The sequence below is a fragment of the Leptodactylus fuscus genome, chromosome 7, assembly GCF_031893055.1.
Source record: "Leptodactylus fuscus isolate aLepFus1 chromosome 7, aLepFus1.hap2, whole genome shotgun sequence".
NCBI lineage: Eukaryota > Metazoa > Chordata > Amphibia > Anura > Leptodactylidae > Leptodactylus > Leptodactylus fuscus.
The window spans coordinates 9,472,163-9,499,502 of record NC_134271.1 but is presented as its reverse complement, the minus strand read 5'-3'; the positions used below and the strand labels follow the sequence as shown (position 1 = coordinate 9,499,502).

The window sequence follows — 27,340 nt, the reverse complement described above, 5'->3', positions numbered from 1 at the left end:
GTTCCCAAAGGCCCTCATTGAAATATGCTAAATTCTTAAGTCACACAAGGTAGGCCGCATTAGAGATTTTGCACAAGGGCATGGAGATTCAAGTTAGATCTCTATAATAGAAACTTAAGCTTGTATATTACAGGACGACTACTACTCCCATTATGTCACCCATGACGCGAAACACCAAGCATGCTCATCAGTATCTACAGATCATAGGACTATGTTGTGCGGACATTGATGTGGATGATGTGTCTGCACCAGGTCACCATACACCAAAATAGACCTAAATATCATGCCTCAGTAGTGCAGCCTCAGGCTCTGGGCCTGGATCAGATCTCAGATTACTCGTGTGTCATCTTTCTTTAGTGCTGAGGTGAGAGACGTTTCTTCTAGGTCTGAGTGGACCGGTTGGATGGCGTTGGAGTCGCGGTGTCCGATGAGTCCTCCGTCAGGGTTTCGCTAATTAGAAATGTATCACACATGATGGAAATCCGCTTCCCTTCCACTTTTATGGGGGAGATATTTCCTACGTGTTGAGTTTATGGTTCTCATCGTAAAAAAGCTTCAATGACAGGAGAAACCGAACATCTCACAGAACAGATGGAACGTCACATATGAACCGCTTTACATTTAGAGTAAATATGAGACTTCTGTCCGCACCCGAGTCACCCCATAAATCACCTTAATAAGGTCAACGAGGCGATCCAGAGAAGAAATCACCGCCCAAGACCTGAGCGCAGGAGCCAAGACCAGATTTACTGGGGAGCGGAAAGTCCGGGGTCCGCAGAGACCCACACCACAATGTCTGACACACTATACTATTACTGCACAAGTCAGGGGTGTAATAATCTGCAGGGGATTTTACTAAGTAGCTGTCAGGAGGTAAAGAGAACAGTGCAATGCTCTGCAGAGGTCAGTGGTGTAATAATCTGCAGGAGATATCACTACTGTATATGCAATGTACTGTATTCCATGACTGGCACTGGGTCCAGTGTCTATTGTGCTTTACACCCCCCATTCATCTTAGTGGCGCCCCCTACCTCTGTAGCTTTACATGATTTCACTACTTTTCATTGTTGAGTTTCTGCAGCTTCGTCCACTTGTCAGTAATGGTCACGGGTGATGGAGAAGTATAAGGAAGAAATGTCAGGGAGTGACTTGTGGCAGCGATGACTCCTATTACAGGACCGTGATGTCATCTCCAGAGAAGCGGACATTGTCACTAGTGTGTGTAGATGTGACTGTAGGATCTATCTATCTATCTATCTATCTATCTATCTATCTATCTATCTCCTATCTATCTATCTATCTATCTATCTATCTATCTCCTATCTATCTATCTATCTATCTATCTCCTATCTATCTATCTCCTATCTATCTATCTATCTATCTATCTATCTATCTATCTATCTATCTATCTATCTCCTATCTATCTATCTATCTCCTATCTATCTATCTCCTATCTATCTATCTATCTATCTATCTATCTATCTATCTATCTATCTCCTATCTATCTATCTATCTATCTCCTATCTATCTATCTATCTATCTATCTATCTCCTATCTATCTATCTATCTATCTATCTATCTATCTATCTATCTATCTCCTATCTATCTATCTATCTATCTATCTATCTATCTCCTATCTATCTATCTCCTATCTATCTATCTATCTATCTATCTATCTATCTATCTATCTCCTATCTATCTATCTCTTATCTATCTATCTATCTATCTATCTATCTATCTATCTATCTCCTATTTATCTATCTATCTATCTATCTATCTATCTATCTATCTCCTATCTATCTATCTATCTATCTATCTATCTATCTCCTATCTATCTATCTATCTATCTATCTATCTATCTATCTATCTATCTCCTATCTATCTATCTCCTATCTATCTATCTATCTCCTATCTATCTATCTCCTATCTATCTATCTATCTATCTATCTATCTATCTATCTATCTCCTATCTATCTATCTATCTATCTATCTATCTCCTATCTATCTATTTATCTATCTATCTATCTATCTATCTATCTATCTATCTCCTATCTATCTATCTATCTATCTCCTATATATCTATCTATCTATCTCCTATCTATCTATCTCCTATTTATCTATCTATCTATCTATCTATCTATCTATCTCCTATCTATCTATCTATCTATCTATCTATCATCTATCTATCTCCTATCTATCTATCTATCTATCTATCTATCTATCTATCTATCTCCTATCTATCTATTTATCTATCTATCTATCTATCTATCTCCTATCTATCTATCTATCTATCTATCTATCTATCTATCTCCTATCTATCTATCTATCTATCTATCTATCTATCTATCTCCTATCTATCTATCTCCTATTTATCTATCTATCTATCTATCTATCTATCTATCTATTTATCTATCTATCTATCTATCTATCTATCTATCTCCTATCTATCTATCTATCTATCTATCTATCTATCTATCTATCTATCTCCTATCTATCTATCTCCTATTTATCTATCTATCTATCTATCTATCTATCTATCTATCTATCTATCTCCTATCTATCATCTATCTATCTCCTATCTATCTGTCTAGCCTTCTATCTATCTATCTATCTATCTATCTATCTATCTATCTATCCCATATCTATCTATCTATCTATCTATCTATCTATCTATCTCCTATCTATCTATCTCCTATCTATCTATCTATCTATCTATCTATCTATCTATCTATCTATCTATCATCTATCTCCTATCTATCTATCTATCTATCTATCTATCTCCTATCTATCTATCTATCTATCTATCTATCTATCTATCTATCTATCTATCTATCTCCTATCTATCTATCTCCTATCTATCTATCTATCTATCTATCTATCTATCTATCTATCATCTATCTCCTATCTATCTATCTATCTATCTATCTATCTATCTATCTATCTACCTATCTATCTATCTATCTACCTATCTATCTATCTCCTATCTATCTATCTATCTATCTATCTATCTATCTATCTATCTATCTATCTTTCTTTCTTTCTTTCTTTCTTTCTTTCTTTCTTTCTTTCTTTCTTTCTTTCTTTCTTTCTATCTATCTCCTATCTATCTATTTCCTATCTATCTATCTTTATCTATCTCCTCAGAATATCTATGATGCGTCTCTGTCCTCGCTCCCCATAATTTCTACAAACATCAGGAAAATGTGGGTTTTTTTTAAATTTTTTTTTTTTACGTTGTCGTTTCGTGATCTGATAGGAGAATGAGGAGCGGAGGGGTCAAATTTATTTCTGGGAATGGAGCCGCTTCTAAAACAATCTTCTGCAATGTATTAATGAATTATGCAGAATGTCTCCCGTCTTTTCACTAAATATTCTGTGTACAGGACGCTGCCGCGCGCAATTAATATTTCTCGGCTGAAAATATTTTTCATTAATTTTATACAAGTCAGAATGTGAAATAATAAGCGCGGCTGAAATAGTGAGAATGTTTTAGCGCAAATCATTCTAGGTATCTTTAAAAAAACAGCCGACTAATGCAGTATTATGTTTTATTACGTCATAAAATTATCTGCTAAAATTACGCTCATAAATGTAGCGAAATGTAAAGCGCGCGATTAGTTATGTTTTCTCAGATAAAAGTGATTAGCATAGCCATCAACATCTCCTCCAAGTGAAAGACTCGCCGCCGCCGCTCACCGCCCGACGCTGAGAAATATCTTCTATCAATTCTGCAGTTAAATGCCGCAGTCTGTAACATTGCAAGAAAGGAAAGAAAATCCCCAAAACAATGAACCTGGTCACTACCGTGTTGTTGATTATAGGGGTGACCTCATCCCCAAATATGTATCCCCTGTTACTAATCTATTACAGTTGTCACAGCCCCGCCCCCTGCTGCTGAGATCACTGATATAATAGTAATATAATGATCAGACATGAGATCCGCACACCTTATACTACAGTACAGATATTCATCTATTACTACTGACACCAGTCTGTATATCATGTCTGAGAAGTTGTCACAGCTCCGCCCCCTGTTAATGACATCACTGATGTAATATAATGATATGATCAGACATGAGATCACACACCTTATATTACAGTACAGCTATTCCTCTATTACTACTGACAACCAGCCTGTATATCATGTCTGATAGGTTATCACAGCTCCGCCCCTTGTTAATGACATCACTGATATAATAGTAATATACTCATACAGTCCTCATATTAGGGTTGGGTAGATAATTAACGTAAATTTACTAACTGTATTGTTCATATAATAGTGCCCTTTATTGCTCTTATAACCAGGGCTGCAGAGTTGGTAGGTCAAACTCCCCGACTCTGATTCTTCTATTTTTCCACAGTCTGACTACGACTACACCTCTTGCTCTGATTTTGACCTCTTCATCAATGGCTGCCATGGTCAGACAGGAGTACTAAAGAGAATCTAATTCAGGAAAAAACCTAGTTAGGCCCGGTTCACATCTGTGTTTGGTAATCTGTTCGTGGGGTCTGCTTGGGGACCCCCTGAATGGAACACCGAACGCAATAAAAAGCGGTGAGCATTGAAAGCACACAGACCCCATAGACTATGATAGGGTCCGTGTGTTTTCCGGAACATGCGGAGAGAAAAGTACTTCAAAAACTACTTTCCTCTCCACATGACTTGTGCGGACACCACGTGGAAAACACATGGACCCTATCAATAGTCTATGGGGTCTGTTTGCTTTCATTGCTCACCACTTTTTAATTTGTTTGGTATTCCGGTTGGGGGGTCCACACCAAACTCCCTGAACGGAATACCGATCGCAGATGTGAACTAGGCCTTACTGATTCCTATGAAAGCCAAAATGTAACAAACTATACATCTAATTAATTATATAATGGAAATAAATCTATAATATAATTAAAAATAATTATTTTATTTTGAAGCCGGAGTCATCATTAGTAACTTTTTTCCAATTCACGACTTCACCCAAAATCCAACTCCGACTCCACTACCCTGCTTATAACAGTGCCTGCAGGGCTCATGTAGTGCTATATTGTACCCAAACCACCCTACAGTGCTGAGCAGGCCCCACATAATACTGGTGGGGGTGAAGGTTTGATGTCTCTCCCTACTTCCATGACATGACTGAATATAAGATGCCTGCTTTCTGGTTGCTGCTGTGCGGGCTCTATGTAGTGTCAGCCCCAAGATGGAGCAGGCCCTGGGGTAATTGCCCCATTCACCCCTCCCCTAAATTGTCCCTTGTGACACGCAGGGCGCAGATTGCGCAGCTTTTTACGGCAAGCAGGGCTCTCTTGCAGCTGTGTAATAATTGTAGCATGCGAGCAGCACATTCTTCGCAGCCAGTCCGGGGTAATGAGTCAGCACCTGACGTGCACAGTCTGGCGGCTCGCTTACACTCTGACAGTCTGGATTTTCCAGCTCCAGTTAAATAATATTGTTCCAGCGAGCGCTCGCAGCAGTGTTTACACAGAGAATAATACAAGTGTTGACCTATCTTGACCAATAGACCATTACTTATTATCCTGAGCACAAACACCTTCCATCCTGTACTAATATTATGGCAGTTAACTAAAACAGCGCACTTAAAACGACATCATAATTCTGCTCTATAACCTAAGAGCCGGCGTCCTGGCCAGGGATGCCTGGAAAATGTTCAACATTCTGCAGGGTAAGAGAAAGGAGCAGGCGGCGGCAGCGCTGTACTCCGCGGCTCATAAGTGGCTCATTAAATGCCTGAAATAATACAGAGATGGCAACACGAAGGATGAACAAGGCCGAAGGCTTCATACAATGTGACATTCAGCACAGCTCAGGACCAGGCCAGGGACTTAGTAAAAAAGACTTCACTTACAAATGAAAATAATCCCGCATGCCTCGCTCTTAAGGGGGCACTTATATATTAGCCAAATGGTAGAACCCAGTATAAGTCACCAGAGACTGATACCTTGATAAGAAAACAACGACTAAACCTTTTATGTCCCCAGCAGTGTGTCCAGTTATCTTACTGTAAGAGAGATCATCGCTGCTGCTAGTGCTGAGACTTCTTGCTGGGAGAGAGGGAGGAGGAAGCTGCTTTATTTCTAGCCTGTACCCCAGTTGTCAGCGTGTCATTATCCTGTACCCCAAGTGTCAGCGTGTCACTATCGTATATCCCAAGTGTCAGCGTGTCACTATCGTATACCCCAAGTGTCAGCGTGTCACTATCGTATATCCCAAGTGTCAGCGTGTCACTATCGTATACCCCAAGTGTCAGCGTGTCACTATCGTATACCCCAAGTGTCAGCCTGTCACGATCGTATACCCCAAGTGTCAGCGTGTCACGATCGTATACCCCAAGTGTCAGCGTGTCACTATCGTATATCCCAAGTGTCAGCGTGTCACGATCGTATACCCCAAGTGTCAGCGTGTCACTATCGTATACCCCAAGTGTCAGCGTGTCACTATCGTATACCCCAAGTGTCAGCGTGTCACTATCGTATACCCCAAGTGTCAGCGTGTCACTATCGTATACCCCAAGTGTCAGCGTGTCACTATCGTATACCCCAAGTGTCAGCGTGTCACTATCGTATGCCCCAAGTGTCAGCGTGTCACTATCGTATACCCCAAGTGTCAGCGTTAGAGATGAGCGAACAGTGTTCTATCGAACTCATGTTCGATCGGATATTAGGCTGTTCGGCATGTTCGAATCGAATCGAACACCGCGTGGTAAAGTGCGCCATTACTCGATTCCCCTCCCACCTTCCCTGGCGCCTTTTTTGCTCCAATAACAGCGCTGGGTAGGTGGGACAGGAACTACGACACCGGTGACGTTGAAAAAAGTAGGCAAAACCCATTGGCTGCCGAAAACATGTGACCTCTAATTTAAAAGAACAGCGACGCCCAGCTTCGCGTCATTCTGAGCTTGCAATTCACCGAGGACGGAGGTTTCCGTCCAGCTAGCTAGGGCTTAGATTCTGGGTAGGCAGGGACAGGCTAGGATAGGAAGGAGAAGACAACCAACAGCTCTTGTAAGAGCTAAATTCCAGGGAGAAGCTTGTCAGTGTAACGTGGCACTGACGGGCTCAATCGCCGCAACCCAGCTTTCCCAGGATCCTGAATGGAATACACTGTCAGTGTATTCCCGTATACCCGATATATACCCCGATACCCGTTCCAACGGTGTGCCCCCCCACCTTCACCCCAGAAATACCCTGCAAGTCCCCTAGCAATAGAATTGGGGCTATATACACCCACAATTTTTACTACTGGTATACAGTGCCATTGTCTGACTGGGAATTCAAAGAATATATTGGGAATACAAATACCCTCATTTCTTGCTACTGCCATATAGTGCCAGTTTCTGACTGGTAATTCAAAGAATATATTGGGGTTACGTGCACCCACAATTTTTACTACTGGTATACAGTGCCATTGTCTGACTGGGAATTCAAAGAATATATTGGGAATACAAATACCCTCATTTCTTGCTACTGCCATATAGTGCCAGTGTCTGACTGGGAATTCAAAGAATATATTGGGGTTACGTGCACCCACAATTTTTACTACTGGTATACAGTGCCATTGTCTGACTGGGAATTCAAAGAGTATATTGGGAATACAAATACCCTCATTTCTTGCTACTGCCATATAGTGCCAGTTTCTGACTGGGAATTCAAAGAATATATTGGGGTTACGTGCACCCACAATTTTTACTACTGGTATACAGTGCCATTGTCTGACTGGGAATTCAAAGAATATATTGGGGTTATAAATACCCTCATTTCTTGCTACTGCCATATAGTGCCAGTTTCTGACTGGTAATTCAAAGAATATATTGGGGTTACGTGCACCCACAATTTTTACTACTGGTATACAGTGCCATTGTCTGACTGGGAATTCAAAGAGTATATTGGGAATACAAATACCCTCATTTCTTGCTACTGCCATATAGTGCCAGTGTCTGACTGGGAATTCAAAGAATATATTGGGGTTACGTGCACCCACAATTTTTACTACTGGTATACAGTGCCATTGTCTGACTGGGAATTCAAAGAGTATATTGGGAATACAAATACCCTCATTTCTTGCTACTGCCATATAGTGCCAGTTTCTGACTGGGAATTCAAAGAATATATTGGGGTTACGTGCACCCACAATTTTTACTACTGGTATACAGTGCCATTGTCTGACTGGGAATTCAAAGAATATATTGGGGTTATAAATACCCTCATTTCTTGCTACTGCCATATAGTGCCAGTTTCTGACTGGGAATTCAAAGAATATATTGGGGTTACGTGCACCCACAATTTTTACTACTGGTATACAGTGCCATTGTCTGACTGGGAATTCAAAGAATATATTGGGGTTATAAATACCCTCATTTCTTGCTACTGCCATATAGTGCCAGTTTCTGACTGGTAATTCAAAGAATATATTGGGGTTACGTGCACCCACAATTTTTACTACTGGTATACAGTGCCATTGTCTGACTGGGAATTCAAAGAGTATATTGGGAATACAAATACCCTCATTTCTTGCTACTGCCATATAGTGCCAGTTTCTGACTGGGAATTCAAAGAATATATTGGGGTTACGTGCACCCACAATTTTTACTACTGGTATACAGTGCCAATTTCTAACTAGGAATTCAAAATGCGCAAGGCTCCCGGAAAGGGACGTGGACGAGGCCGTGGGCGAGGTCGGGGGAATGGTTCTGGGGAGCAAGGTAGCAGTGAAGCCACAGGGCGTCCCGTGCCTACTCCTGTGGGGCAGCAAGCATTGCGCCACTCCACAGTGCCAGGGTTGCTTGCCACATTAACTAAACTGCAGGGTACAAACCTTAGTAGGCCCGAGAACCAGGAACAGGTCTTGCAATGGCTGTCAGAGAACGCTTACAGCACATTGTCCAGCAGCCAGTCAGACTCTGCCTCCTCTCCTCCTATTACCCAACAGTCTTGTCTTCCTTCCTCCCAAAATTCCGAAGCTTTACAGAACAATAACCCAAACTGTCCCTGCTCCCCAGAGCTGTTCTCCGCTCCTTTCATTGTCCCTCAACCTGCCTCTCCACGTCACGATTCCACGAACCTAACAGAGGAGCATCTGTATCCAGATGCTCAAACACTAGAGTCTCCTCCATCTCCGTTCGATTTGGTGGTGGATGACCAGCAACCCACCCTCATCGACGATGATGTGACGCAGTTGCCGTCAGGGCATCCAGTTGACCGGCGCATTGTGCGGGAGGAGGAGATGAGACAGGAGTTGGAAGAGGAAGTGGTGGATGATGAGGACACTGACCCGACCTGGACAGGGGGGATGTCAAGCGGGGAAAGTAGTGTGGATGTTGAGGCAGGTGCAGCACCAAAAAGGGTAGCTAGAGGCAGAGGCAGAGGTCAGCAGCTTAGGCGAAGCCAGGCCACACCCGGAATCTCCCAAGATGTTCCAGTTCGTACCCAGCCCCGAAAAACTCCCACCTCGAGGGCACGTTTCTCGAAGGTGTGGAGTTTTTTCAAGGAATGCGCCGAGGACAGATATAGTGTTGTCTGCACAATTTGCCTCTCGAAATTGATTAGGGGCTCTGAGAAGAGCAACCTGTCCACCACTTCAATGCGCCGTCATTTGGAATCCAAGCACTGGAATCAGTGGCAGGCAGCAACGGCAGGACAAAGGCCGACTGCCGTTCACGCCACTGCCACTGCCTCTGCCTCTGCCTCTGCCACTGCCACTGCTGACTGTGCTGGCGATGCACTCCAGAGGACGAGCCAGGACACCACTTCATCTGCCTCCGCCACTTTGTTGACTTCTACCTCATCCTCCCCTGGTCCTGTCTTATCTCCTTCTCCTGCACCATCAAAGGCACCATCAGGCGTTTCTTTACAACAACCCACCATCTCTCAGACATTGGAGCGGCGGCAGAAATACACTGCTAACCACCCACACGCGCAAGCCTTGAACGCCAACATCGCTAAACTGCTGGCCCAGGAGATGTTGGCGTTCCGGCTTGTTGAAACTCCCGCCTTCCTGGACCTGATGGCAACTGCGGCACCTCGCTATGCCGTCCCTAGCCGTCACTACTTCTCCCGGTGTGCCGTCCCCGCCTTGCACCAGCACGTGTCACTCAACATCAGGCGGGCCCTTAGTTCCGCGCTTTGCACAAAGGTCCACTTGACCACCGACGCGTGGACAAGTGCATGCGGACAGGGACGCTACATTTCACTGACGGCACACTGGGTGAATGTAGTTGAGGCTGGGACTGCTTCCCAAACTGGCCCGGTGTACCTCGTCTCCCCGCCTAACATTCCTGGCAGGGACACGAGAAGAACACCCCCCTCCTCCTCCTCCTCTACCGCCTCCTCCTCCGCCACCGCCTCCTCCTCCGCCACCGCCTCCTCCTCCGCTGTTAGATTGACCCCAGCTACGAGTTGGAAACGTTGCAGCACTGGCGTTGGTAGACGTCAGCAGGCTGTGCTGAAGCTGATCAGCTTGGGGGACAGACAGCACACTGCCTCCGAGGTGAGGGATGCCCTCCTCGATGAGACGGCAATATGGTTTGAGCCGCTGCACCTGGGCCCAGGCATGGTCGTTTGTGATAACGGCCGGAACCTGGTAGCAGCTCTGGAGCTTGCCGGACTCCAACATGTTCCATGCCTGGCCCACGTCTTCAACCTAGTGGTGCAACGTTTCCTAAAGAGCTACCCCAATGTTCCAGAGCTACTGGTGAAAGTGCGGCGCATGTGCGCCCACTTTCGCAAGTCGACAGTAGCCGCTGCTAGCTTAAAATCTCTCCAGCAACGCCTGCATGTGCCACAACACCGGCTTTTGTGCGACGTCCCCACACGCTGGAACTCAACGTTTCAGATGTTGAATAGAGTGGTTGAGCAGCAGAGACCTTTGATGGAATACCAGCTACAAAACCCTAGGGTGCCACAAAGTCAGCTGCCTCAGTTTCACATCCATGAGTGGCCATGGATGAGAGACCTTTGTGACATCCTACGGGTCTTTGAGGAGTCCACAAGGAGGGTGAGCTCTGAGGATGCGATGGTGAGCCTTACAATCCCGCTCTTGTGTGTTCTGAGAGAATCCCTGATTGACATCAGGGATAACTCAGATCACACAGAGGAGTTAGGGATAGCATCCGATCCGTCACAGCTGGAGAGTAGGTCCACACATCTGTCCGCTTCACTGCGTTTAATGGAGGAGGAGGAGGAGGAGGAGGAGGAAGAAGAGTTGTCCGATGATGTGATGGTGATACAGGAGGCTTCCGGGCAACTTCGAATCGTCCCATTGTTGCAGCGCGGATGGGTAGACATGGAGGATGAGGAGGAAATGGAGATTGAACTTTCCGGTGGGGCCAGAGGAGTCATGCCAACTAACACTGTGGCAGACATGGCTGAGTTCATGTTGGGGTGCTTTACAACCGACAAGCGTATTGTCAAAATCATGGAGGACAACCAGTACTGGATCTTTGCTATCCTTGACCCCCGGTATAAAAACAACATCTCGTCTTTTATTCCGGTAGAGGGGAGGGCCAATCGCATCAATGCTTGCCACAGGCAATTGGTGCAGAATATGATGGAGATGTTTCCAGCATGTGACGTTGGCGGCAGGGAGGGCAGTTCCTCCAGTAGGCAACCAAGTTCTCACCGGTCCACACAAACGAGGGGCACACTGTCTAAGGTCTGGGACACCTTGATGGCACCCCCTCGCCAAAGTGCCGCCACGGAGGGTCCTAGTGTCACCAGGCGTGAGAAGTATAGGCGCATGTTGCGGGAATACCTTTCCGACCACAGCCCTGTCCTCTCCGACCCCTCTGCGCCCTACACGTATTGGGTGTCGAAGTTGGACCTGTGGCTTGAACTTGCCCTATATGCCTTGGAGGTGCTGTCCTGTCCTGCCGCCAGCGTCCTATCTGAGAGGGTGTTCAGTGCAGCCGGTGGCATCATCACTGACAAGCGCACCCGTCTGTCAGCTGAGAGTGCCGACCGGCTCACTTTGATAAAAATGAACCACCACTGGGTAGAGCCGTCATTTTTGTGCCCACCTGTGTAAAGCACCCCAACATGAAACTCCATGTCTGTACTCAACCTCTCCAATTCCTCCGCATCCTCATACTCATCCACCATAAGCGTTGCACAATTCTGCTAATACTAGGCTCCCTCCACCCTGATTTCCCCCAACTCTGCTGGTTAGAGGCTCCCTCCACCATGAATTTGCCCAAACTGGGCTGTTTAGAGGCTCCCTCCACCATGAATTGGTCCAAACTGGGGTGGTTAGAGGCTCCCTCCACCATGAATTGGTCCAAACTGGGGTGGTTAGAGGCTCCCTCCACCATTAATTGGTCCAAACTGGGCTGGTTAGAGGCTCCCTCCACAATTAATTGGTCCAAACTGGGCTAATTAGAGGCTCCCTCCACCATGAATTGGTCCAAACTGGGTTTTTTAGAGGCTCCCTCCACCATTAATTGGTCCAAACTGGGCTGGTTAGAGGCTCCCTCCACAATTAATTGGTCCAAACTGGGCTAATTAGAGGCTCCCTCCACCATGAATTGGTCCAAACTGGGTTTTTTAGAGGCTCCCTCCACCATGAATTTGCCCAAACTGGGCTGTTTAGAGGCTCCCTCCACCATGAATTGGTCCAAACTGGGCTGGTTAGAGGCTCCCTCCACCATGAATTTCCCAAAACTTGGCTGTTTAGAGGCTCCCTCCACCATGAATTTGCCCAAACTGGGCTGTTTAGAGGCTCCCTCCACCATTAATTGGTCCAAACTGGGCTGGTTAGAGGCTCCCTCCACCATGAATTTGCCCAAACTGGGGTGGTTAGAGGCTCCCTCCACCATTAATTGGTCCAAACTGGGCTGGTTAGAGGCTCCCTCCACCATGAATTTCCCAAAACTTGGCTGTTTAGAGGCTCCCTCCACCATTAATTGGTCCAAACTGGGCTGGTTAGAGGCTCCCTCCACCATGAATTTGCCCAAACTGGGCTGTTTAGAGGCTCCCTCCACCATTAATTGGTCCAAACTGGGCTGGTTAGAGGCTCCCTCCACCATGAATTTGCCCAAACTGGGCTGTTTAGAGGCTCCCTCCACCATGAATTGGTCCAAACTGGGGTGGTTAGAGGCTCCCTCCACCATGAATTGGTCCAAACTGGGGTGGTTAGAGGCTCCCTCCACCATTAATTGGTCCAAACTGGGCTGGTTAGAGGCTCCCTCCACAATTAATTGGTCCAAACTGGGCTAATTAGAGGCTCCCTCCACCATGAATTGGTCCAAACTGGGTTTTTTAGAGGCTCCCTCCACCATTAATTGGTCCAAACTGGGCTGGTTAGAGGCTCCCTCCACAATTAATTGGTCCAAACTGGGCTAATTAGAGGCTCCCTCCACCATGAATTGGTCCAAACTGGGTTTTTTAGAGGCTCCCTCCACCATGAATTTGCCCAAACTGGGCTGTTTAGAGGCTCCCTCCACCATGAATTGGTCCAAACTGGGCTGGTTAGAGGCTCCCTCCACCATGAATTTCCCAAAACTTGGCTGTTTAGAGGCTCCCTCCACCATTAATTGGTCCAAACTGGGCTGGTTAGAGGCTCCCTCCACCATTAATTGGTCCAAACTGGGCTGGTTAGAGGCTCCCTCCACCATTAATTGGTCCAAACTGGGCTGGTTAGAGGCTCCCTCCACCATGAATTTCCCAAAACTTGGCTGTTTAGAGGCTCCCTCCACCATTAATTGGTCCAAACTGGGCTGGTTAGAGGCTCCCTCCACCATGAATTTGCCCAAACTGGGCTGTTTAGAGGCTCCCTCCACCATGAATTTGCCCAAACTGGGCTGTTTAGAGGCTCCCTCCACCATGAATTGGTCCAAACTGGGCTGGTTAGAGGCTCCCTCCACCATGAATTTCCCAAAACTTGGCTGTTTAGAGGCTCCCTCCACCATTAATTGGTCCAAACTGGGCTGGTTAGAGGCTCCCTCCACCATGAATTGGTCCAAACTGGGGTGGTTAGAGGCTCCCTCCACCATTAATTGGTCCAAACTGGGCTGGTTAGAGGCTCCCTCCACAATTAATTGGTCCAAACTGGGCTAATTAGAGGCTCCCTCCACCATGAATTGGTCCAAACTGGGTTTTTTAGAGGCTCCCTCCACCATGAATTTGCCCAAACTGGGCTGTTTAGAGGCTCCCTCCACCATGAATTGGTCCAAACTGGGCTGGTTAGAGGCTCCCTCCACCATGAATTTCCCAAAACTTGGCTGTTTAGAGGCTCCCTCCACCATTAATTGGTCCAAACTGGGCTGGTTAGAGGCTCCCTCCACCATTAATTGGTCCAAACTGGGCTGGTTAGAGGCTCCCTCCACCATGAATTTGCCCAAACTGGGCTGGTTAGAGGCTCCCTCCACCATGAATTTCCCAAAACTTGGCTGTTTAGAGGCTCCCTCCACCATTAATTGGTCCAAACTGGGCTGGTTAGAGGCTCCCTCCACCATGAATTTGCCCAAACTGGGGTGGTTAGAGGCTCCCTCCACCATTAATTGGTCCAAACTGGGCTGGTTAGAGGCTCCCTCCACAATTAATTGGTCCAAACTGGGCTAATTAGAGGCTCCCTCCACCATGAATTGGTCCAAACTGGGTTTTTTAGAGGCTCCCTCCACCATGAATTTGCCCAAACTGGGCTGTTTAGAGGCTCCCTCCACCATGAATTGGTCCAAACTGGGCTGGTTAGAGGCTCCCTCCACCATGAATTTCCCAAAACTTGGCTGTTTAGAGGCTCCCTCCACCATTAATTGGTCCAAACTGGGCTGGTTAGAGGCTCCCTCCACCATTAATTGGTCCAAACTGGGCTGGTTAGAGGCTCCCTCCACCATTAATTGGTCCAAACTGGGCTGGTTAGAGGCTCCCTCCACCATTAATTGGTCCAAACTGGGCTGTTTAGAGGCTCCCTCCACCATTAATTGGTCCAAACTGGGCTGGTTAGAGGCTCCCTCCACCATGAATTTGCCCAAACTGGGCTGTTTAGAGGCTCCCTCCACCATGAATTGGTCCAAACTGGGCTGGTTAGAGGCTCCCTCCACCATGAATTTCCCAAAACTTGGCTGTTTAGAGGCTCCCTCCACCATTAATTGGTCCAAACTGGGCTGGTTAGAGGCTCCCTCCACCATGAATTGGTCCAAACTGGGGTTTTTAGAGGCTCCCTCCACCATGAATTGGTCCAAACTGGGGTTTTTAGAGTCTCCCTCCACCATGAATTGGTCCAAACTGGGGTTTTTAGAGTCTCCCTCCACCATGAATTGGTCCAAACTGGGGTTTTTAGAGGCTCCCTCCACCATGAATTTGCCCAAACTCTGCTGGTTAGAGGCTCAATCCACCCTGATTTTCAAAACAAATGTTGGTGCCAACCTCAACTTACTACAAGGGCCAAATTCACTGCTGGTGACAAGCTCTCCTCACTGCAAGTGCCAAATACACATGTTTCAAGGTGTTTTCCTACTGTCAGAGAGGTGGTATTGAGTGTGTAAAGTGTGTAGTTGTTAGGCTGTGATGTTGGGGTAATAGAGGGTCTTTGGTGTGTTAGATGCCCCCAGACATGCTTCCCCTGCTGTCCCAGTGTCATTCCAGAGGTGTTGGCATCATTTCCTGGGGTGTCATAGTGGACTTGGTGACCCTCCAGACACGGATTTGGGTTTCCCCCTTAACGAGTATCTGTTCCCCATAGACTATAATGGGGTTCGAAACCCGTTCGAACACACGAACATTGAGCGGCTGTTCGAATCGAATTTCGAACCTCGAACATTTTAGTGTTCGCTCATCTCTAGTCAGCGTGTCACTATCGTATACCCCAAGTGTCATTGTTGTACCTTTTTTCTTTTACACTGATTCATTCATCCACATGCAGCCAAAAGTGTATTGTTAAACCTAACCTAAAATGTTGGGGGTTTGTCACCCTGAAGCCACTATTAAGCTCTGGGGTTTCTTTTAGACCCCAAAATATAGTAATTGGAGGCCCAACAATTGTGCTCCTCTTCTGACTCTAACTTCTCTATTTTCATGACTCCAACCTTCATAAATGGTCGACCGCATCCTCTAATCCAGGTATAAGGAAATGATTGAATTCCTATAAATTATGTCACAAATTATACATCTAATTAAACAATATTAATAATTGTACAATATAATATAGAATAATTCAGCATTTTAATCTGAAGTTTAACTTTTTTTCTAATTCTGACTATACGACTGCACAGCCCTGGGGCTTCCTCCTCTCGCAGGGTCACCTTCTATATTATGGTAACTTGGACACATTGTGACAAATCTACTAATGTGTCAGATTTCTTATCTTAGGTATCTGATCCTGGACAATAAATATGTTTTCTAGTCTAACTTCACACCTATTAATTGACTCAATGGTTAGCATTGTTGCCGTGTTGGAGTCTTGGGTTCCAAGGATGATGTCAGCCAGGAGTTTCTATGTTTTCTCAGTGTTTGGTGGGTTTCACACTCCAATGGGCTGCTGATAGAGAGCTTAGATTATGGGACAGCGGTGGCAATATCTGTACCACGCTACGGAATATGATGGCACTATATGTGTCTGGATCACTTACCTCCCTATTGTTTTTTCACCTTCAGTTTTCTTGCTTTGGGTGATATTTTAGGGTATTTAGGACCAGTTTTCCTGTTACAAAATATTTAGCTTCCATTCGTCACCCCAGAACTGACTATTAGTATAAGGCTGAGGCCCCACATCGTGGAAACGGACAGATTTTGTTGCGTTTTTTTTAAGGCCAAGCTAAGAATAGCTTCAAAAGGAAATGAAAATATATAGGACGCTCTTATACTTCTACATTTTGCTCAATCTACTCCTGGCCTTGGCTCAAAAAACTCAACAAAAAAAATCTGTGTTTCCACAACGACAACGTAAGTCCTCAGCCTAAGAATATGCAAATACGTCTTATCTGAAAAAGGAAAACTTGCTCTAGCGCCACTTTATAGAAGATAGATATGATAGAACAATGCCTGGTTTCCCATATATCTAGTTACATGATCTGGGATTAAAGCCAAGCCAGTATATCTCCTCCAATAGGAAAAGAGACCTTAGCGGGGCATGTGCGGTCATAATGCCATGTACCCCAGAAAGTGGCAATCTCCTTACTGACACCACTTCTATAACCAACTTCTCACTATCTACAGATGGGTCCTTCTTCATTTTGCATGGAGATACTCTGCCTTGGATTTATTCCCAGATGATGCTTCTAGGTTTCAAGAAAACCAGGCATTGATTTATAGAGGGTTTCCAATAGGTGGCGCTAGAGCGCATTTTCCATTTTTCAACTAAGAATATGCAAATATATCCTTTTCTTAGAATTCTTAGCAGATCATGTATGGTCTATGGGACCGTGTATATTGAAAGGTGGCCTGAAAAGTCAATCTCCTTAAAGGGATTTTCTGGTGCCAAATTTATAGGCTAGATCATTAGTATGTAGTCCATGGTGGTCCAAGACCTGAAACCTGCATGCAACAGCTGTTCCGGCATCCTCTAGGTGTGTACAGGAGTGATCCTGCAATCCTCATGAACCACCGCTATATAGTAGTCGGGATTACTGCATCGCTCCTATTACTTAAATAGGAACAACATGCACACACAGCCTGTCCACTGCTGCAGCTTCGTGTCTGGACCCATGCACATCACATACTGATAACCGATCCTGTATGAAAACTCCATTTGGGGCTGCAAAAACCCTTTAAGGCTTAGGCCCCACGGGACATTCCCTGGCTCTAAAGCGCTGTGGGAAAAACCGCAGCGGGAACGCATCGTGGTTCTTCCTGCATCGCTTTGAACAGAAACTTCACGGAGTTTTCCTCCTGTTACTATCATATCTACGGGAATGCCATCAGTGTTTCCGTAGATATAATTCACATGCTGTGGTTTTAACCGCGAAGTGGGTATGGGATTCGCACAAATCCTATCCATTTTGCATGTACTGTATAACGCCATGATTTTTCTTGCGGCATTTAAACTGCGGCCAAATCGTGGCATTTCCGGCCTTAAGGAGATACAGTAACCTTTCTGACCAGTGTAAGATGTCTCAGCATTACATATGCCAGGCGTAAGACTTAAGGCCCTTGAGCCCCCTGTGCCGCAGACCCCAGCGCTGCCTTCTGCACACTCGTATAACCTATAACATACCAGACGGACACCATTATCGTAAAACAAAATGTATCTTTAATCAGTAAGTGTCAACATCAGTACAAAAGATGGAGTGGCGGTGAATCGATTAGGGTCGGAGGGACAGTCTTGAGGTAAATTAGCATAAATAGGTCATTTTACAGTCTCTTCCTTACGGTTAGCGTTTTCCCTAACATCGCATGTTAAACATATTACAGTGAGCACTTTGTGCGCTGCGGAGGGGGAGTGGGGGCCGAGTCTCTGATGGTCCATGCTCCGAGCCATGAGTCAAAGTCAATCGTGTTACCTCACGTCAATACTGCACAAAAGGAGTCAAAGCAAGAGCTGGGATCATCGTTCTGAGCAGGTTTTATTGAGTTTTCGTCTTTTTTTTTTTTTTAATTTTTATTTTTTTACCCTTAGCAAACAGGTAATTGTACCGAGAGGAGACTGTGAGACACAAGTGATGGCAACTTCTTAAAGTTCAGTTAAAAACTTTACACTGGACTGTACAGAATTTTTTTTTTTTTTGATAAACTATTTACATTTTCAGACTTTTAAAACATATTCAAAGCAGCAATAGACACAAGTTTTCTGTTCATTTTTTTTTTTTTTGTTCTATTTCCTCGAAACGCCCCAATAATCCAAAGCCGTTGGCTTGCGAGGGTACCGCTATCTTACAAAGAACTCAAAAACATTAAGAAAAAAAAATAAAAAATCGCAAGCGGGAGTTTTTCGAGGTACCCTCCCCCTTTCCCGGCAAGATATTGAGACACAAGCTTTAGATCGTCCCAACAGCCCGATCTAGAACTTTTTTTGCTTCCAGAGAGCAGCGAGCATGTCAGTCCAGCATGTCAGTGAATTGTGCTGATTAAATTAACATAAAAGATACAACCTCACAATATACATCACAAACAACGTACAACATCATGGCGGAGGAAGGGTTACATCGCCTACAAGCCTCGGATATGACAATACAATGATGTAAGAACAGAAATGCTAAGCCAGTTTTATTCTTTATTTTGCTATAAATCGCGGGGGATACAATGTAAAAAAAAAAAAAAAAAAAATTGCAATTTTTTTTTTCTCCTTTAACTTAAAAGACAAAACATTAAAAATAAAATAATAAAAAAAAAAGCATCAGACAAATCGACACAAGGAAGACGAACAGACAATGCACACTCGCCGGTCTGCAATGTGCAGCATACAGGCAGCTTTTTTTTTTAAATGTATTTGCACGTATCCCATTATGTGTGAGCGTCATGACCCCCCCACCCTCCCCCGGCTCACAGTCCTTAGCCAAGCAGAGCTTAAATTAAATATTTCCGTTTCCGCCGCAAATTTTCCTTTTGCGTCTCTCATAAACTTTTTACTTATTCTATAGAATACTATTCTGCGTTTGACACGCAGCTTAAAAAAAAAACAACAAAAAATAAAATAAATGTGTCTACAGCAATTAAAACATTGTGTACGTCCAAGAGATGAGCTTGAAATATCCGTCTATAAAAATGATACACGGGGGGAGGGGGGGGACTATCAAAAAATTCTTCTACAGCTTCGTATAAAATACAACATAAACCACTTTACAAAACGAGGAGGAGATGGGGGGGAGGGGGTGAAAAGAAGAAGGTAAGAACTGAAATGTAACAAGTGCTTTTGTAAACTGAGGTCAGCCCGCGTAAACCACGCAGGGTGCCGTGGCGTCTCACGATCCTGGACAAGAAGCGCACAGTGACCTCAAACTTATTTCACATTCTAATCGAAAATTGTCTGAACCCTTCAATGTTGGAGGTTCCAAAAAAATGTAACTGAGTGTGAAACGCGTTGGACCTCGACAGCATTGAATTTACTGAAAGAACAAACCCGTCACTGTTAGCAACACGTATCAATGAGACATCTACAAGAACAATCCTCTGGGGGGCAGTGTCCGCGGGGTTGTGGTGTATGATGGGGATATGGTATAGGCCCCTTATATTGTTACCCATAGCTATTCTATCATCGGGTGGGAATACAATGTCTGTGTTACTCCTTCCTCGACATCTCCGCACTTTGGGGGTTCTCAGACTTTACAATTTTAATTTCTCTCCTATAGGGCTGTGGAGTTGTAGTCGTGGTTGTGTAGTCGTGATTTGTGTAGTCGTGATTTGTGTAGTTGTGGTTGTGTAGTCGTGACTTGTGTAGTCGTGATTTGTGTAGTCGTGATTTGTGTAGTCGTGATTTGTGTAGTCGTGGTTGTGTAGTCATGACTTGTGTAGTCGTGGTTGTGTAGTCGTGATTTGTGTAGTCGTGGTCGTGTGGGCGTGTAGTCGCGGTCGTGTAGTCATGGTTGTGTAGTTGTCGTTGGTACCAATGATTATTATTATTATACAATTTACATACATTTATTATACAACTTTTCTCCTTCTGACTGACCGTCAGTCAAAGTCTGAGCAGGAGTCGGAGTTGTTTTTTTTTTTGGCTTACCGACTCCACAGCCCTGTCCTCCAAAACTATAGAGAGTCAAAGCAGTCCCTGACAACCTGGTAGGATGCGTGTGGCTGGGAAGTTGTCACTCAATCATATTACTAGTTCGTACCACAAAGCCAGATCTATTCAGTCCTCAAAATCACAGCAGTATCTCACTATAGACCTACATGGCGGTCATACAGAACGTGCTAGAAAGATCCAACAGTTTACATCTAAATCTAGAGCTGTACATCCAGAGCTGCATTCACAGTTCTGCCGGTTGCTGCTTGGAAACTGTTACCAGTTTACATTCTCCCCTTCCCAGTCTCATATGTGACCTCATACTCTAGTCACATCCAGAGCTGCATTGACAGGAGTCATTGTAGTGTGCTGTAAGCTCTTAGGATACAGGATCTGCCGTTGCGTTATACAGCACATGGAGGGTTGTATAGCAGTCTGAGTCTGCGGGAAATAAACTACAACAGTGCATTCTGGGATCTGAGCAATTGGGGATGGAGCAAAGAGTAAAACTGGGAAGACTTAAAGTCCTGGGGTCAGAGGTCAATGCGCCTTGGACCCTGAGGGGTCCCTCTACCACATAAAATATATCGCTATTCTAAATGACACAAGGAGCCCATTACAGATTCTGCATTAGGGCCCCGGAGCTTCACGTTACACCTCTGCCCAGATGTACAATGCTGCGGGTCATAGCTGCCTCATCATAGGACGAAGCCAGGCCCCAAATCGACACGTATGCGCTCCGCTCTACAAGAACATCCATCGTAAACCATCACATAATATTCTCACCGCCCCCATTACTCCGCCGCACCTTTCTCTGCAGGACTGTGGATTCATCCGTCACAAAGACCAATCTCCCGACTATTTCTAAATCCTAAAACCTAACCCAGTAAAGTGCAAGTCTCCGCACAGTGGATGATCTGCAGATCACGTGTCACCTGCATTGTGTCTTGTTCTAGATACAAGTACCGTACAGTGCGAGAACAGACGCCTGCAATTCCCTGGCTGGAAATGTATTGCTAAGTACCATACGTAGTAATAATAATACAGGACACCTCTGTCACTTCCCTCAGTACGCACACATTTCCTCCATGTCACCATCCTGCATTTAAAGGGGTTGTCTGTCCCCAAATTGACTTTCCATACTGCTGACCTATCTACAGGTTATACAGTATGTGATCTCTGGGGGTCCGAGACCTGGACCCCACACAGATCAGCTGTTCTAGAGGACGGGGAGCGTTTGCAGCACCGATCCTTTTCCAGATTAACCTGTGAATAGATCATAAATATGAAAAGTAAATTTGGGGATGGAGAACCCATTTAAGACTCGTGAAGCTTTTGTACCCTATGAGAATGAAGAAGCCGCTGTTATCATAACCTATAGATTACGTGACCACTAGGATTGTAACTTACCCCCCCACCGATACGTCACCGAGATTTGATCACCTGTAGGAACCTCCTTGTGCCAACCTAGATTAATGCAGAGACTGCGCTGAACTTAGGGGACTCCACAATGCACCCCTCATTCTGATGCGATGAGATGTAGCAGAGCTGAACTGGTAGCCAGTTGTGATATTACAGAGAATTAAACATACGTGACAAATTCTGCTCTGCTACATCTGTGCACGTTACAAAGTGACCATAAGGGCTCAGATACTGGGTGGTCCCATGGAAATCGGGGGACATTGTGGAGCAATTCTACATATTCATGGTAATGATGAGCTACAGGTTCGGCCTCGCTGCTAACACTGTGACAGATAGTTGTCCTCTACATCCATGACGGGCAACAAAACTACAGAGACAAATCGCTTCTCAGGGCTAAGTTTTTTGCTGGTGTACAGGCCGCTATTTCCCTGCTAAGCATGGTTGTCAGGGCAGAGATGTCGGAAGGGGATGGGTCGGAGTTAAACTGGCGATAAATAAAAGATGGTTTTGCTGATACAAGTTTTAGCCGGTATCGGCCAGTGCAATACTTCGCACAGGCCACAAGTGTTCAATGACACCGGGCACAAAATAAAAAGTCCTTTCTGGGAACATCCTATCAAAGATCTTTCATCCCGCTACTGGGTGAACATTTCAACCATGGCCGACTTTCTAAAGATTTCTTTCAAGTTCAAGTGGTTCAGTCCAAAGATTTGTATCGGCCGAACCGTAAGTGCTATTGTTATACTGTAGGGTCTCTTTAATAACTGGAGGTGAGGACCATAGTATACAGTTATACTCGCCTCAGCAGCATCTGGTGCTTTCTTGAGGTCCTCTTTTGGCCTCCTGGATCATTTCATGGATCCTGGGGACCACGGAGGCCTGTGAGCAGTCCTATGTGGCACGCGGATGTCATGAAACGTCAATGGAAACCTCAGGACATTGAGATACCCCAAGTGACCGCTGAGGCCCAATCACTGGCCGTATGAGTACTCTGGAGACCAGAAGAGGACCTGAGGGAGCACCGGATGCTGCGAGGACACCCATGAGAGATGCGGGATGACGAGTATAACTACTTAAGTTTCCGCACCTTCCCTGAACCTCCACTTCTTATACTCTGGGATCTGAAGAGAACCCAGGAATATAATAGCCATTCTGTGGATGACAAACAACAATAGTCTCAGGTTTGAGTTGGAAACTCTTGATCAAGTCCGTTGCGATGCAAACTGGTTCACTCATCTCTACATGTTTCTAGACAATAATCCGATCTCTTGGCTAAAACCATAATTTATTGTTAAGAGATTAATCTTAAAACTTGTTGTTTTGTTTTATGGGGAGCGTGAAACGCGTCATGTATGACTTTATATTGCAGCTGACACATTCTGACAGTATCAGATTACTAGAGATCGCCACGTGTATACGCCACGGTAGCGGTGTAGACTATCTGCACACGTGTCATAATGGTAACCTATGACGGCCATCCTATTCCTCTCTATGACCCGCTGCCCGCACCCGAATATCTCACCCGTCCTGCCATCACGGTACAACCAGGCCTAATATTATTCCCAGAACAACAAAGACTAATGTGAAGCAGATAGTAAAATCTATAAGTTAATGTACAGGAAGTCTCCAGTACCTGGAAAGACATCGTGACGCCTTATTTACATCATAATTACACAAGATGGAGGATGGGTCATAGACTCTCCAATTCTAATTCACGATTGTCGCTATTTTTTATTTTATTTTTTTACATTATTTTTTTAGCCAATATCGGCAATAAATAAGGAAATCAATACTTTTCAGAAAAAGAAAAAAAAAAAACCTATATTATTTGTATTCGAGTCAGTGCATATGATTGTTTGTCTGGTGATTGTGAGGTTTGTCTTGTACGGACACAAGGGCGGCGCCCTACTGGAGCTTCAACCAAAGCGTTCAAAGCCAGCAAAAGCGTCCTGCATAAATAAAAATGAAATAACTAGACATTAAAAAATATATCTATATATATAAGTGAGTCAGATCGGGCGACTGCGAGGCGAGCCCACACGAGTCTATAACAGGTGACGTTTGTTCATACAACAGCTTCACATTTGTCAGAAGTGATAAAAATACCATTTATATCCAGTGCTTGTTATAACACTTAGGGAGCAAAGAAACAAAAAAAATTCTGGTTTCTATAGTACAAGAAAAATCAAGTTTCAGAATGACAGAACAATCGCTTTGTTCTTTGCCGCTATAATAAAACTTTTTTTTTTTCCATTTTTTTTTTTACGGTCATAAAAAAAAAAAAAAAAAAAGCAACTAATGTAAAAGCATAAAAATCATGACGTAATGTACAAAGATGCACAACAACATCCCGCCAAATGCCGAAAAATACCAAAAACGCCCCCTCTTTACTGTAGACAACTGTAAGACTTTTTTGGAACCCAGGGACGATGTAAGGTGAGGATTACGTCACGTCCTTGAGTTATACAATATGTCGAGTTAGGCCTTATTCACACGCGAACATAAGGACCATTTTTTAGGGGGATGTACCGTTCTTCACGGCCATCAAAAAACTGAGAGGCTTCAGCTTTGTCCGTTTTCACGGATCTAACAGAAATCGATGAATCTGTTTTTAATGGATTGACGTCTTCTGTTACGTCCGGTGGGTTTGGGTTAAAAAAGAAAGACCAATGAATTGTGTAGATCAGGGGTAGGGAACGTACGGCTCTCCAGCTGTTGCAAAACTACAACTCCCAGCATGCATACTGTCTCTGCTGTTCTGGGAACTCCCATGGAAGTGAATGGAGCATGATGGGAGTTGTAGTTTGACAGCAGCTGGAGAGCCGAAGGTTCCCTACCCCTGGTGTAGATGATCTGTTTTCCCTTAGTCCCAACAGCGGCACAATACGGGGCCTTGTGCTGCTGGTGGGACGACAGGGAATAAAGGTTATAAGTAGGGTTGAGGGATCGGAAAAGATTGGATTCCGATCGGTGATCAAGTAAATTTCACGATCGCAATCGGAATTCCGATCCCGATCTTTTCCAGCGGGATCGACGTCGGAGTTATCTCAAGACCGGCTCAACCCTAAAAGTGACTTTTCCCATAGAAAAGCATTGATTAGGGTTGAGGATCGGGATCAGAAAAGATTGGATTCTGATCGGCGATCGAGCAAATTTCACAATCGCGATCAGGATCAAGACCGGCTGGAAAATGATCGGAAATCGGATTTTAAAATCGATCTTGAAATCTCAAGATTGGCTCAACCCTAGTTATAAGATTTGTTCACTGATGGTCAAAAATTGATGCAAAACAGATGACGCTTGGCCATCAAAAATGGAACATGGCCATTGAAAACAAACGTGTATTTCTGTTTTTAATGGCGGTTACATCCGTCAAAAAAAAGGTCACTGTCGTGTGAATAAGGCCTTACACCAATGGCGATCCCTGCAGATGGATTTCGATAGGAATGCACCATTGATAACATTTTTCGGGACACCCCTGGACCACGTGAATTGCAGAACGGGTGGGAACACTGAATGGGTCTTATCAATCTGCAGCCATATATTTCCCAACCGATCAAGTCACATGACCCATCCCCTTGAATACAGTTTAGGAGACTATTCATACAAGGATAGGAATGTTTCTCAACTATTTTCAGGGCTGCACAAATAGGAGACTGATCCCTTCCCAACCCTCTCCAGACAGGGGGCTATACAGGTATTGGCACGTACAGATATCCTCCACAATCGACCGGCCAAGAATTCTGTATCTAAGCTAGATGGGACAATGACAACCATGATGCCTCCAATCGCCAGGGTAGAAGCTGGACATATCATTGATGACTTTCTTGGAACGATCTCTCCATACTGCATTTCTAAATCAGATCAGGGCCGTGGAGGAGGGCAGGGGCTATCAAAAGGTGGACCCTTTGCATTCTGGAATGAACATTATCAAATTAAGAGGGTGTCTTAAGACTGAATGCACAGGTAAACAGGGGCCTAGTAAGCCGCTAAGCTGACGGCAGCAATTGGACAGATCGACCAGCACCATCGATGTGATCAGCTTCAGCTACACAACGTCCCGAGACACTTTGTATATCTGTAGAAAGTAGCAGGTCGCGAGATCCTCGTAAACAAGATGGGAGCGACCAAGACCATTCTCTGAAAACTGTAGCGGATCGTGGTATTTTCTAAGACTTTTTTGTTTCGTTTTTTTCCATTAAGACGTCACCTGACCGGTTACAAGATGTTTGGCACCAAAATAATGGATAGAGAGGGGGGGAAAAAAAGTGTCCAAAGAGGTTCCACCAATGGAGAGTTCTTTGCGGGTGTCTACATGTCTGGATTTCCAGTACGTAAAAATCAGTACCTATCTCCTAAAAGAAGTCAGCATAAAAACACATTCACAACTTGTTGGCTGGTACATACCTGAGTGAGAATGTTTATACCCCATCCAAAAACAGTAACTGAAAACTATCAGCATTCAAAAAGGAAAAAACACACTAAATGTAAGACTCGTCGGACGCCTACCGCTTCATTTCAGTTCAAGTCCAGATGTCGGAGAGGTTTTGTTTTTTTTTTGTTTTTTTTTTTACCTTTTTACATATATGTTCACTTAAAATAAAATAAAAAAAAAAAAGTTCAAAGAAAAAAAAAAAACTAGGGGAAGTCATTCTGTGTCACACATGAAATATTTAAGACCATTCTGCTGATGAGATTGTGGAAACCACATACGCATGCAGGCTCTTTGAGAAATTTTTTGATAAAACTCCAAAGTCAAGAGCAGATTTCCTCACTATTTCCTCCAATGTAGGTTCATGTTTTTTCCTTTTATTTTTTTTTTTAGTTGGTACCGACCGCCTCATTAGCTTCATTGTCGCTGCTATAGTCTGATTTAGGTTCCTCGTCGTATTCGTCGTACATTTCCATTTCGTCCTCCCCATTCATCAGGTCGTTCCCACCCAGGCTGGCACTTTCTAGTTTCATGCCGTAGGTGCTCTGTATGACGGGGATACTGGGCTCGGGGCTGGCGGAAGTGCTGGAGCAATCTGATGTCATCTGCGGAGACGGCGTTGTTGTGGCCATGCTGATCGCGCCTGGATACACTACCCCTGTCGCCGAGCTGATCGGGATCTGAGGCTGTTGCCTAAAATAAGAGATGAAGTTAGAAGGGGGGGATAATATCCAGAAGACAAGGTGATGATATAAACTATATTAGGACAGAATATAGAGAATCCGTCAAAATGAATACACAAAAATTTACAATCGATGAGTCAGCTCGGTCTCCATGGGTCATTACACTACATTCACATTTGCGCTGTCCTACCCATTCTACTCCTG

General features: G+C 44.6%; 1 protein-coding gene across 11 annotated transcripts in view; it reads right to left on the bottom strand.

Annotated features, from left to right (window-relative positions):
• Nucleotides 1-18,167: 18,167 nt before the first annotated feature.
• The window catches only part of SOX6 (SRY-box transcription factor 6), a 279,833-nt gene continuing 270,660 nt past the window's right edge, over nucleotides 18,168-27,340 (bottom strand). For all 11 annotated transcript variants that reach the window (XM_075280972.1, XM_075280975.1, XM_075280971.1 and 8 more), the window contains one exon: nucleotides 18,168-27,146. In XM_075280972.1, coding sequence (XP_075137073.1) covers nucleotides 26,843-27,146 — 304 coding nt within the window. In that variant the 3' untranslated portion in view covers nucleotides 18,168-26,842. The remainder of the gene's footprint in view (nucleotides 27,147-27,340) is intronic.